The sequence below is a fragment of the Mchenga conophoros genome, linkage group LG17 (genome assembly GCF_057382185.1).
Source record: "Mchenga conophoros isolate Kocher_MC1m ecotype Shallow Benthic linkage group LG17, M_conophoros_male_GT1.1, whole genome shotgun sequence".
Taxonomy (NCBI): domain Eukaryota; kingdom Metazoa; phylum Chordata; class Actinopteri; order Cichliformes; family Cichlidae; genus Mchenga; species Mchenga conophoros.
The window spans coordinates 19,625,679-19,639,034 of NC_140542.1; the positions used below are offsets into that span (position 1 = coordinate 19,625,679).

The 13,356-nt window shown below is 39.8% G+C and overlaps 1 protein-coding gene across 2 annotated transcripts in view; it reads right to left on the reverse strand.

Moving 5' to 3' along the window:
• Positions 1-13,356, reverse strand: part of LOC146555393 (thyrotropin-releasing hormone-degrading ectoenzyme-like) — a 271,026-nt gene that overhangs the window by 52,575 nt on the left and 205,095 nt on the right. For both annotated transcript variants that reach the window (XM_085253024.1, XM_085253025.1), the window contains exons 7-9: positions 6,265-6,402; positions 5,538-5,603; positions 19-84 (exon numbers count right to left, since the gene is read on the reverse strand). In XM_085253024.1, coding sequence (XP_085109150.1) covers positions 19-84; positions 5,538-5,603; positions 6,265-6,402 — 270 coding nt within the window. The remainder of the gene's footprint in view (positions 1-18; positions 85-5,537; positions 5,604-6,264; positions 6,403-13,356) is intronic.

Here is a 13,356-nt window from a genome sequence, read left to right on the forward strand (position 1 = left end):
AAGTCAGGTGAGGGTTACCTGAGACAGTTTCCTCCACAGGTCGTCTCTGGCAGCATTGCTGTACATGTGACTCAGCAGATAATCCTGAAAACAATGAGACAAAGCTATGTTAAAGCAACACTGGTATGATGTGATGTATCTGTTGTATCATCTTGATGCATGCACATTCATCCAGGTTAGGAAATCCCAGAAAGCTGATTCTGTTCATCTGTAAGAAGACTGAAGAAGTCAGTTGGATGAGTGACGAAACATTTCTCCCACTAAAAACGCAACATTGACATGAACAGAATGAACTTTCTGGGATACATATGTCATATTTCTGGTATAATTATTGGCTGATTTTTTCCCTTCGACACTGTGACCATGCAGTTCACAACAGAGAATTTGGAAGCCTTGATACAACAACTATCTTTTCCCCATCCTCATATTTCATCTGGAAATAGGATGATCACAGTTAGCACTTGTTGGGTCCTCTCTACCAATGAATCAGAAAAATAAAGTGAGTCCTTTATTACCATGTCCCTGAGCACAGTTTTGATTATTTGGTTCTCGGCAGGCACCACAAGATTGCAAGGATTCATTCACAATGTCTAGTACCCTTCACTGTGACATGTATTTGAACCCTGGCCACAGTAAGTGCCATGTATGTACAATGACTTATTAATGTTGCCACTGGAACAAGATATTTCCATTTAGAAATTTAATATGACCATACTTTCTGGATGCAGGGCTGTGCAGGTGAAGTTACTTCACATTTTCTGTTACTGCCATCTCTGCTCTGAAAACAAGGATTGGAGGTGGTTCAGGCTCCAGTATTTTCCCCACATAGATGTTACCTTTGTTAGCTGGCTTGGTATTACAAAAGAAAAAAGAAAAAAAAAAACAAAAGAAAAAACAAAGAAAAAACAAAAGAAAAAAGTAAGAAAAAACAGTTGGCATATTTTATTTCGTGACTCATTTTGACCTTTTAATTTTTCCCCATCAGGTTAAGAGAAAGATGCCTTCCACAATCAATTAAACAGCAGACCCCTTCTTTGATAGTTCGGTGGCTGCTTCTCTGCGGCTCCTGACATCATTTGGGTTACTCTTTTGTCCACCAGTCAGCTGTCCTCCTCCCCTGTGCTAGACATGAGCTGGTATAGGCAGTCTTTGTAGAGCTCTGGAGATAAGAGTGATAAAAGGATCACTCTATCTTCACTAAAGGCTCTCCAAGACAATGCAGTTGGAGTGAGATCATGGGGTGAGAGTCTCCCTGAAGAGGCAGTTGATTATTGTGCCTCTTCAAGCTTTGTTATATTTTCAAATTAGGACATTTTTATCTGTAATTATTATTTATTAAATATTATAACTCAAACAGAATCCAGTTCTGTGGGAAACACTGAGGATCCGTGGTGTTTCAAGTCTGTCCAATAACAGGAGGCTCCAGGGGCAGAATGAGGATACACCGGGGTGAATTGTGTTTTTAACTAGCCTCTGGAAGGGCTGGAGGGCACGACAGCGATTGGTGCTCCAGTAGGAAGTGGATGGATGGAAGCCAAAACCATTTATAAGAAGATGCCAATGGCAGTACAATGACTACAATCTAAGGAAGCATAATTTTTTAAAGTAGGTTCTATAACACCAGGCTGTTATGTACACCAGGCTCTAATTTACCATTTTTATTAAGCAGAAGTAAAAATGTCAACTTCTGATGCACTTTATTGGATGTCACACTGACCTGGTGATGGGAGTATGGGGACATATTACATCTCAAAACGCTCCCAAGTCTCTCTTACCCACAGTGCACAAGGTTGTTCATTTTGGCCATGCAGTTGTGAAGCTGTAACTGGCTGAATTCAGGGGTATTCTCTCAGGTGGAAATTTAATGATACCTATGTCTGAATGAATTTCTGAAAAGCCTTTTGAGAGGAACATTTACATGTATTTGAAACTGTACATTTGAAAGTCAGTGACATGATGGGCCAGTAGTGCTTGAGTTAGAGAAGAGCCCGTGTCAAGTCCAAAGAGTTTTGGGCTCAATCTCAAACTCCCTGGTTTACATTTTCGAAGCTAATGAGCAAGATGAAGACTCCTCAGGGCCATTTTCTCATTCAAAAGAGGCTTAATGGTGTGGTGGCTTTGTTTTCAGCCTGCAGTTCTTTAGTGACATTCGGGTCCGACTTGATCCCAGTCTGTTTTCCAGAGCAAGAAACTCACTCCCACTACAGTGGATTTAGAGTAAATGCTCAGGGAGGGTGGTAGTTGCTTTGGTTCATAGTAAAACAAGGAAAAGGCAGGGAAGCACTACTAGATAACAAAACAGCTATGGAGGCTGAGCGCTAATCTCCTTCTCAGCGATTCCTGTGTCCTTTGTGTGTTTAAGCGTGGATTCCTCCAAGTCAGTCATTTGCTGTGGTGCGTTTTGAGCTCGATAAGGCAAGGGGAAGCTTTTTATTGGAACAAGATGACATATTTGATAACGACACTAAGTGCGTTTGGGAGTTTGGCTCTGCCACCTTCACTATATCTGACATGAAGGCAGATAAAAAGAGCCCCCACACACACTCCGAGAGCATGACTCCATTAGTTTTAACAGTGTGATGCACCTTGAACCAAATGTTTTTCAGTGATAATAAGCACTGTGTAACAAATACTGTGGGTATGAGTAGTCAAAGGTCATTAGAGGAAATCAGTAGGTGTAGGAGTTTAAGTAAGGCATTTCGATTGTTGCAGGCAGGGTTAGAGCCTAATGAGGACTTGCTTTCCCTCATCGGAAGATGACTTGCATAAACTTTCAATTTCACCTTCAGTCGAGCTCCTCTGGGCTTCAGAAAGGCTCTAAAACCCAATGATCACTGCAGGCCATTATTTACATCTTCTCCAGTAAGTATTGATAACTGTTAATGAGGTTTCAAGTTTTGTGCCACACTGAAGTCACATCGGGGCAACCATAATCATCACAATCTTTCCACATCAAGTCCAGATGCAGTCTGGGAAACTCTTGATTTTTCTGAAAGCTCTACATATCAGGCTTTGAGATCAGGGATACAGAAAAGGTGAACCAATATTGATGTTTTTGTCCACCAAAGGCCGCTCTTTAATGTAATTAAAGCCAAGCTGATGAGACACTACAGACATGGGCTGTGCACAGTATTTGATCTTCACACAGCTGATTGAGCTGGAGTACACTTAGCCCGAGCTGAAGTCCATAAATCCATATCTCTGTACTCCAGATGTCACTATGTTCCACAACATTTACAAACCTTACAGCACTCTGAAGAATGCTCACAAACGTCCTAAAAATCCTAAATGCTCCCAAAGCATTTCATCCATCACACTAAACACTGCCTAAAAAGACAAATTATAGGAAATAGAGACATATGGCCAGTTGTGGAGATTCATCTCATCTCAAATGATTTCAGAGTATCTAGTTTAAAAATTCCCCAATGTGTTCTAGTTTAACATATTCTCAACCTATTATTTCTCTTTAAAACAGGCACAGAACATTGGTTTTAGTATATGTATCAGTCATTTTTGTCACAGTGGAACAACAAAAAAGAAGCCCGTAGATCACAGTTCTTTGGCCTCCTGTTTTGACAGAGCTTTAGTGTCATTTTGTGCCTCTTTGATTTCCTTTTGTGTCTCTTTGGTGTTTTTTGTCTCCATCTGATTTTCTTCTCATTATGGGATAGATTTGCTTCCATTTTTACATGCCTCTTCACCAAGAAAATATTAAGTATACAGAGCTTGTAATGCTAGGGAGGCCTGATGCCCCTGGGCCTTTGGTACAGTAATCCTTCCATGTATATACAATATTAAAATCTACATGAAACCTAGACAGAAATTTTAGCCTTTTCCGTGACTTTCAGAAGGCTGATTTTCTCACTGTTCTTTCTCAAATGCATCAACTTTAATATGTGTGCAATGTCACAAAGGTTCCTTTCATGAAGCATTAAAAGTTACAGTATTATCCTTGGTAAGAAAAGCATAGACGATCATGAATTATTTTGGTTACGGCTCCCGTCATGCCACAAATCACCAGAATGAGACTCCATCACATGGCATTGCAGTTGTTTGGCATGGTTTGTTATACGCTGTATTTTTCACTAAACACCTGATTAGGTGTTGAAACGCTCTGACAAAGAGGTTACGATCGAGAAAGTCTTTGTTGTTGTCATTAATATGAACCAAACTACTGAAGCAAACATTCTCCCGAAACTTTTTTACTCTGCTGGCGACTGAAACGAATGCTCTTATTATATAGTATGTTGTTATGCTCAGCACAATGCATGTGTGAAGACCTCCATAACACACATACATACACACACACACACAATGTATTTGCCCTGCTGTGCTGCTGGATCAGCAGTATTTTATATAGACTCTGGCTCTCAGTATGTTCCAGGTCACTGACAGTTTCTGTAGGAAAACCAGGACAGTGTCTGTGTGTGTGTGTGTGTGTGTGTGTGTGTGTGTGTGTGTGTGTGTGTGTGTGTGCGCAAGGATTCGTACATATTTCTGCAACTCCATTCCAAGTAAAAATTATATTTAACCTCCATCCATGTTACATCAGACGTTGTCATTTTTACTGTAACTGCAAACAGTCTCCTTCCAATTTGGAGGATACAAAGCGTTTCCCTGTGCAATAAACTACCTGACCCTGTTGGTGCGATTGGAGCTTTAGCTGCTCTCGTGTTTCTGTGACACCATCACAGTTTGAACCCTCAAAGAGACACACAGCAGCTACATTTAGCTGAACAACAAACAATGCAACACATAGAGTTAGTTAACATAGCTATTGCTTCATGACTGTGTGTGACAACTACAGTGTAAAAGTCTATTAAAATTGTGAGTTCTACAAAAAATAACTCCTATGTCCCCAAATAACTTCTTCCTCCCCAGTGTTCTAGACAGTTTTTTAAACCTGTCCCCAAATTAACTTTGAGAGAACTAAAAAGAATCCAGGGAATGCAGGGTACTTTTTATAATAAGGATTTACTCATTATTGCCTGCATCTGATTGCAACCACGTGACAGACTGATGACTTATCCAAGGTATACCATGATAGACCATAACAGTAGGAATGCATAATAAGTATTTCTAAAGTCCTACTTCCTGTTCTGCACTATCAGTAAATCTATGCTTTGAGTATTACAATTTCAGCGCCTTTTAAACGTGTATTAAATATCTGCATTTTGTTGCTCTGATTGCATCTAGCTTAAATTCAGGTCACTTAAAACTGATCGCAATATCGACAGGGAAACGTGGCAAATCTTCTTCTCAGAATGCCCCGCAAGCCAAAGGTACTTATTCCCTGTTCATCTATATGCACAGCATGACAGTTAGGATTTAGCTAAACTATGGCTGAACACACACACACACACACACACACACACACACACACACACACACACACACACACACACACACACTGTTTCTATGAATCCTTCCATGTTGTGTTGGTGATAAATCAATTCAAAGCCCAGTAACCCAGCTGTTCCCTCTGATTTAAAAACCTCTGTATACACAGCTGGACTTGCAAAGCAAAGGGAACTTACATTGAGTCCTTTCTGGAACAGCGGCTGCCCCATCACGTTAGCAAGCATCCGGATCAGTGCCGCCCCCTACGGAGAGCAAAGAAAAACACACTTTCAGACACGGTTAAAAACATCATCATCATCCATCATCATCATTGAAGTTGCTGTGATCACTGGAGGAAAAGTAGATAAGAGTCACCTTTGGTGAACTTTGAAATTAGAGACTGGCTCAGATCCACATGTTAAACTGTTCAGACAGCGCTGATCTTCAAAGGAATAGGGGTGGAAAGCTGCCCTACCAGCCGCTCTCTTCTGTTTTAAAGTATATAACCCCAATTTGTCAAAGTATGTAGACAATGTGTGAATAGCAGTTTTGAATTTTCAGTTTAGTGTTTGTGGTTGTCTAGAAGCAAATGCATGGTTTGAAAAAAGCCAACTTTATTGATCATGTTTAAAAGACAAAACTAAACCAACGGCAGCTGAAGATCTCCCTTTATAAGTTAATCCAAGTCTGCTTGGAAAACAAGAACATATTGAAGTTTCATTGTTAAAATATTATTATTTATATTAATAATACTAATACTAATAATAATAATAATTATTATTATCATCATCATCATCATCATTAATAATAATAATAATAAAAAAGAACACATTGAAGAGGTATTCAAACATTCACTGGCGATCATGATCACACAGGTACATTTATAGTGCAACAGTCTTACTTCTGTTGAAAGTGGTTTCTTACTTTTTTGTAGGCAATCCAGTCAAAGACGCGGTCAATGTCTGTCGCTTGTTCCACTTCCTGGGAGATTGGATGGGAGGAACTCAGGCCATCCAGCAGCATCACCTCATGAAGGACATCAGTCAAGAAGCGCTGCTTCTCCTGAAAACACAAAAATTGGACTTTTTCAGGTATTATATTTCACTTTGATCATGAGAATGATGATTGTGATAATGCAGTATTTAAGGCTGATTCAGTGGATGGCACCACTGAAAAACCTCTTAAACTTTGAGAGCAGAGTGACAGAAAACGAAGAAATGATATTACTAGTAGAGGACTATATTAGTGGTCTGATAGTCAACAAAGACCCAAATCAAACTGCAGGATCCTCTCATTGAAAATGATCAAAACATCTTAACTAGCCTTGAGCAACCATATTCCAGCCTTCACCAGCCAACACGATATAATAGGACTGCATGCACATAGAACACTTTAATGTATTATTAATGTAGCACAGTGTTGTGTGCATATTAAGCCTTATGTCATAAAAATACACGCAAAAGGTCAAAGAAAAGAAAAAGCGGCTATGATAACTAGAAAATTGACTTGGCTGTTATTCGTTTTATTTCAAAGCTGAACCAAGATCCAGAAATCCAGTGAATCTCACTAAAACATGTAGTAAAAGGACTGGATGCTTTGCCCTCGCACAGTATGGGAGTCTCTTTGTCTTTTTCGACTTTTATGGTGTCGTTCCAGCTCAGCTTTTGACAGATTCTAGTTAAACATTTATATGTAGAACAAATGTTCAGCTGTAGTTAGACGGTGCTTTCTGGAATCTTTGTTGTTCCTTTCCTGATCTTGTTTCTCTGCTTCTTTCCTCAGGACCTTCACCATATCCAGCTTTTGCAGTTTCTCGCCCATCTTCTCTGCTTACGTCCTCGTGATTATTTTCTAATTGTGTCCACTGTGTATCTTTCGATGTTTTCTGTTCTCTCTTTTGATCTCTCCTCAATCCCATGTCTCATCTTCTCTCCTTTCTTTGCTGTCTTCATTCCCTCCCATTACTCCTCTTCTTGTTTCCTCTCCTCATTGGCTTTTCTGGTTCCGAGGTTTTAATAGACATCTGCAAGCATGTGGAGATTTAATGAGCTCTGTCTAAATTACCCATGGGATCTGGCTAAATCCAGAGAAGTGTGGCACTGTCTAATTCATGGATTACAGTGTTTACTATGGAGATTTGGTTTTAATGAACCTCTTCCTTGTTAAGCAATAGAATTGTTGGCTTATTAAGTTTCAGATGTTAATGAATAGACTAAACGTAACTTTTTTTCCTTTTAAATTAACAGTATCTGGAGGGATCTGGCTAATTCTTGGTCCATGAGGTTAGGTGTAATTCATGGATTAAAGCAGTGGGCATTAAGTAGATGTAGTTTTAATGATCCTGCATCTTGTTAAACAAAAGTTTTAATGAACAAAAGAATCAACATATACGTGGATTTTGCAGCATCTGCTGGGATCAGACTATTTCTCGGTGAGTGACCGTTGATGTTGATTTGTCACATTTTCATCTTGTTAAGCAGTCTTAAGTTTCAATATCTCGACACAGAAACTGAACAGTCAGGGGAGTCTAACTTCGGGATCCAGATTAATTTTATAAATTTGTTTTTCATCTGCAGCAATGAACTGTCTGATATCTGGCGAGAAAAAGTGATGGCAGTTTGAATCTCAGTGGGTATGAGTGCCTTCAGACAAACAGCTGTTTTTTTTTTTTTAATGATTGTTGATGGGTAGCCAGAAGAGTTGCAGATCTGACTAATTTTAATTTTTTTCCTGCTTTGTTTAAAACAGGATTCCTCCTCGAAGTATTTAGCAAACTCCTGGTAAAAGACAGACTATTGCTCTCATCTAAGAGTCAGCAAAAAGGCACACACAGAGGTAAACAGACAGTTCAGGGACTCCACCATGAATTATACAATTAGTCAATTAGTTAAATGGCACATTTAGATGAAACTAACTGTGGCTATGAGAAAGGGGGAAAATAAGACTAAATGAGACATCAGCTCTAATTAACAGACACTTTAAATCACCTGGAGAGAGTGAAATAGGGGGTCCATCTGGTCCATATGTTCATTATGAACCAGATGGACCCACATGTGGAGGGACGGCTAATAGGCCAACAGTCAGGGTAAACACAAACATGCACGGACAGACGGAGGGATAGGACGGCGTTCAGGAGCAGCTGCTGAACTTTTGAAACGTCTGCTCGTCTCATCACTCAGTCTTCCTTCACTTCCAGGCTGTCACTCCTCCTCACCACCTGTTTTTCTTCCTCCCTCCTCGCTCTAGCCTCCTCTTCATTTTGGTATCATTTTAGCATGTCATGTTTGGGTAGTAGACAGCACTCTGTGTGGCACTTTCATTCTGATTTCATCACCCCAAGGCCACAAAACCATTTTGGTTTTGATTGACTGTGAGGTCTGCTCAAAAAACATTATAATGAAGAACCTTGGATGTTAGTTTTTTACTGATACTGATGATGCACACAAGATCGGCCATCTATGTTCAAGTATATTCTTTGGTTTTAATACAATATGTTTATATGTCATGTGCTTCAAACAAAGCCTGGTACATCTGCCTCATGTGGTAACCAATGAAGCCAATCAATCAATCAATCAATCAATCAATCAATCAATCAAGGCTTTATTTGCCATGTGCAGGTTGCCCTGCAGTGAAATAGGACCCCTCTTCAACACACCTTCATCTGGCAGTTAAAAAGATGAGGATGAGAAAATGATTACTAATGACATGGATGTGTGAGAGAGTGTGTGTACAATTCCACCATCTGCCGACAGGTTCCCTCAATCAAAGACAGACATCAAACAACACACAGTGGAAAAAATCATTAGGGGAGTGAGGCTACAGAAGACACGTCCCTGAGGGCTTCCAGCGGTTAATGGACAATTAATGTACATATCATGCAGATGTCATGAACTTATAAACTGTGCTTGATAACATTCAAAACAATAATTTACCTCGTCTGAGTACCATTTCACTAGAAACATGCTGGATGTTGTTTGGAATATTTCATGTTTCTCATATTCAGTAAAATAGCCCAAAGGAAAATTCTCTGAATGTCACATCCAATCTAATTATGGCCACAGGACATAAAGAAGCACATACATGAGAAAAATGTCAGCCAACATGATAATTCAGTCACACAAGATTTGTGCCAAGAAGCTGCCAACCACATTCATTTCCATCAAAACAGTGACAACAAAAGCAGAACTGAGATATTAAACATGTTTGGAGTGAGAGATATTGAGATCATAGTGACTTTTTCTTCTGGGGACTGTGTAGGCGGAAGGTGGAATTTAAACAAACAATTATTCAGTTCGAAGTTTCCCTTTTCAGAAAGTCTAATGCTGTCTCACATCAGATTCATTCATGGCTGAGAACCAGCACTGCTTCAGTTATAAGACTGCTCATCTGTCCATCCTGCCTCGAGCATAGAGTGCTGAAGCTTTGTGTATTACTTTGGTGAGATGTTATGCAAGAGATGTGTGCAAGTCAGTAGAGTCCTAAACTCCATCCATCCAGATAATTCAATTCAAATCGTGGTGGTGCTGGAGCATATCCCAGTTACCATAGCGCGAGAGGTAGGGTACAACCTGGGCACCGGTCTGTTGCAGGTCTAACACAGAGAGACAAACCACTATTCACACTAACATTCACACCTACAGTCAATTTAGAATCACTGGTTAACCCAACTCTACTATCTGCATGTCTTTGGACATCCTCATAAACATCATATTGAGAAATAACTACAAATATGCTTAATGTGGCAAACAACCTGCCCCGAGCTTTAATCATTTAGTACCTTGTTGATTTCCCAGCTGGTTCAGTGCTGTAAGCAAACATGTGCTATTAAAGTGAATGCAAACACAGTCTTTTCTCCTCCTTGAAATATGTCCATGAAAGATGAGCGAAGAGGCTGAATATTGATATTTCTCTGTTCTCTTCAACATGAAGTCAACGTTCACCTCTGACCTGCTCTCTGTATGCAGAGCAGATAAACAGATGTTCTGCTGTCAGCGATAAAAAAAGGCAAAGAAATGTGTTTATGCTATGAGTACCAGTACCAGTACCAGAGATCATTTTAACTGCTTAACCTCTCATCATCTACCATGTCACCAGTGACCCATCACCTGTTTTTAATCTCCTGAGGCCCAACCTCATGCAGATATTTGGGATAAAAATAAATATCACATAAAAACAGAAAGTATAAAAACATATGTCATCATACGACACAATAAAGTGACTATTGTTTACCTCCCGTCTAAAGTGCAGAAAAGCCTAAATGTAGTGTCCCCTTGTAAAGACAAAGTCTCAGAAGGATCACATAAAATCTTTTCCTGGGTGTTACACATTTCGGTGCTTTTTTTCCCTGAGATGTAATACACTTTAGATTCTAGCCAATCATTTTACGTTTCCAAGGATAGTAGGCGGGTCCAGGTACGTATGTTCTTTTAGAGCAGAGCTACAGATTAAAAATGCCCAAGGCGAAGCGGTCAAAAGTCTGGCTGTACTTCACAGCAAAATATGCAAACTCAGCAGCCTGCAACAAGTGCTTTAAGCTGATACTGTCAAAGGAGGTAACACCTCAAATCCGATGAAACACCTGGCGATGCATAGCGTTTTTTTTTAAAAGCCGAGAAATGCACCGTATTTGATAGCTTGCTGTGAGACCTCACACCGAGCACATCTACTGCGGGTGTGGTGCCTGTTATCGGACCCGGAGTTAGCAACATCCCCCAAAAACCCGAAGACGAGAGTCCTGGCCCCTAGCCCTGCCAGTGTAGCAGAAATGATGACGGATGATGATGCAGCAGCAGCCGTTCTTCTCTGCGTGAGTAGCTTAATGTTGTTCGTGTGTAATTTACGTTGAGTAGGCTAACCACGTTATTACATTAATGCATGTAAGGTGAACTAGCAAACATCATCATAGCTACATGCGGCTGTCTTCTTGTTTGATGGCAGATACTCCCTTCACCCTGGCCAAAAAGGCTAAAATGACCAAAGAAAAAGTGGGAAACAGCTAAACATGAGAGGTTTTTGGACAAAGTTTGTGTTTTTTCCATTGTTTAAGCACTGCTTCCAGCCAAGAGTGATACGATAAATCCCCTATAGCTGCGGAAAAGCTAACATTGTTATCTTTTTACAAAGAAACAGCTGAACATGAGAGGTTTTTGGACCAATTTTGTGTTCTCCATTCTTTAAGCACCGGTTTAAGCACCGGTTTAAGCACCGTTTAAGCACCGGCACCGTTTCAAAAGTACCGGTTCGGCACCAGTATCGGATAAAACCTAAATGATACCCATCCCTACCCATAAAGGAGAATGGACTTTGTGTAGAAGTTAGAAATGAACATTATTATTTTTTTCAAAGCAGCTTTCCCTTTTTGTTTAATAGAGTTGAAAAAGGCACATTTCATTTGAGTTCTCTCAAATGTCTTGACTTGAGGAGAAGACAATGTCTTATGTTTATCAGCAAATTAGGACTTTTCATTAAAAAAGTAGAACAAGTAAAATATTTAGAAAGCGCCATTACATTTTTCAGATAAGAACTGTTCTAGTTCACGCTGGGATAAAATTATGATTAATTTTTCCTGCTGTGCCTTCATTACTGCTGTGTTTAGCTGAGATTAACGGGCTGTATTGGTATTTTGGCGCCAGAGTTATTAGAAAATGTCTGATTTCGTTCATTTGGCTTTTCATTAAAGTACTGGAGAAACAGGCCATCGTTACACTTGTATAAACCAAGTTTAATTCTGCTTTAAAAATAATTAGTTGGCAGATCCCTGGGGAGGGCACATTAACTTTTAAGCACTTGTGATTAGGAGAGAAGCTTTGATCACGCTGGACTGGAATCAAACACACCAGGGTTACAAGGTGGCACACAAAGCTCCGCCAAAGGTTCTTTTTTTGCTTCATTTACAACACTTTTTCTGTCTTTCTCAAACATTTCAACTTCCTATTGTATTTCTCCGTACCAATGTGTCCCGGATCCTCGAGTTGTTCCCGCACCATAAGCCATTCAGATATTTCTCTGTCTCCTGCCGGTTGGACTGATACGGTTCTGAGATCTGAGCAGGGACCGGCGGGATAACTTCCCATTAAGGCATTTTGCATCTGAGATTTTTTTTGTCCTGTTTACTTTATTATTATTATTATTATTATTATTATAAACTCTGTAGTCACCATCAGTGTCACCCACTGTTTCATAAAATCCACATTTTGAAGGTTTCCGTTTAGCTTCGTTGACCATGTTTAGGTGAGTGGACTGCTTTTAATTATTTATTTTTTATTATTTCCAAATGAGTTACACAATGAAAGCACCCACTGACTGACACCACAGTCAGCTCTATCTAGCTTTGTTTAACAAAACAGCTGAACACTGTTCAGTGTGCCGGGTGTGCTATTGTCTTTCTATCATCGTTATTAACCTGATCTGATTTTTGCCACATTGCCCCTCATACTGTAGCTGTATATTTCTGTTTTCCTGTGTTGTAATTTTAATTACCTGTTTTGTCGTATCCTTGCGGCTTATCAGTATTAAGGCAGTTTTTAAATCCACTTCCTGTCTCCTAACTTCTTCATTTGGGTCCACTCCCTGGCTGCCACACAGCCAATCCTTGACACCCAGGTGTCACGATTTTTGACCAGGCCAGATTGAATATATAACCTCTCCTTCATATTGTGGTCATAGTGCCAGTTGATTGGGTACGTGACTGATTGACTAACACAGAAACAGTCTATTCCTGCCCTCATTATATTTATATTTGTTTGCCTTCTCTGTGTTTTTGCTCCTGGCCCTGCAGCACTGTGACTCACAGCTGATGGAAATGGCCTTTTTTAAATAAAAACCTGTATTAGAAATAAATTATTTTATCAGCACCAGTTCACTTTATCATTGTTGTGCTTGTTATTGGAGAAACACTTTGTTTCTATTAAAGCGTCCAGCCGTGCAGAACGGCAGTAACAGGGATTTAAAAATGCCATGTCGCTCAGAAACAGACTGTGTGTGCGTGCAGAAGATAAGGTGTTTTAGTGTAGCACA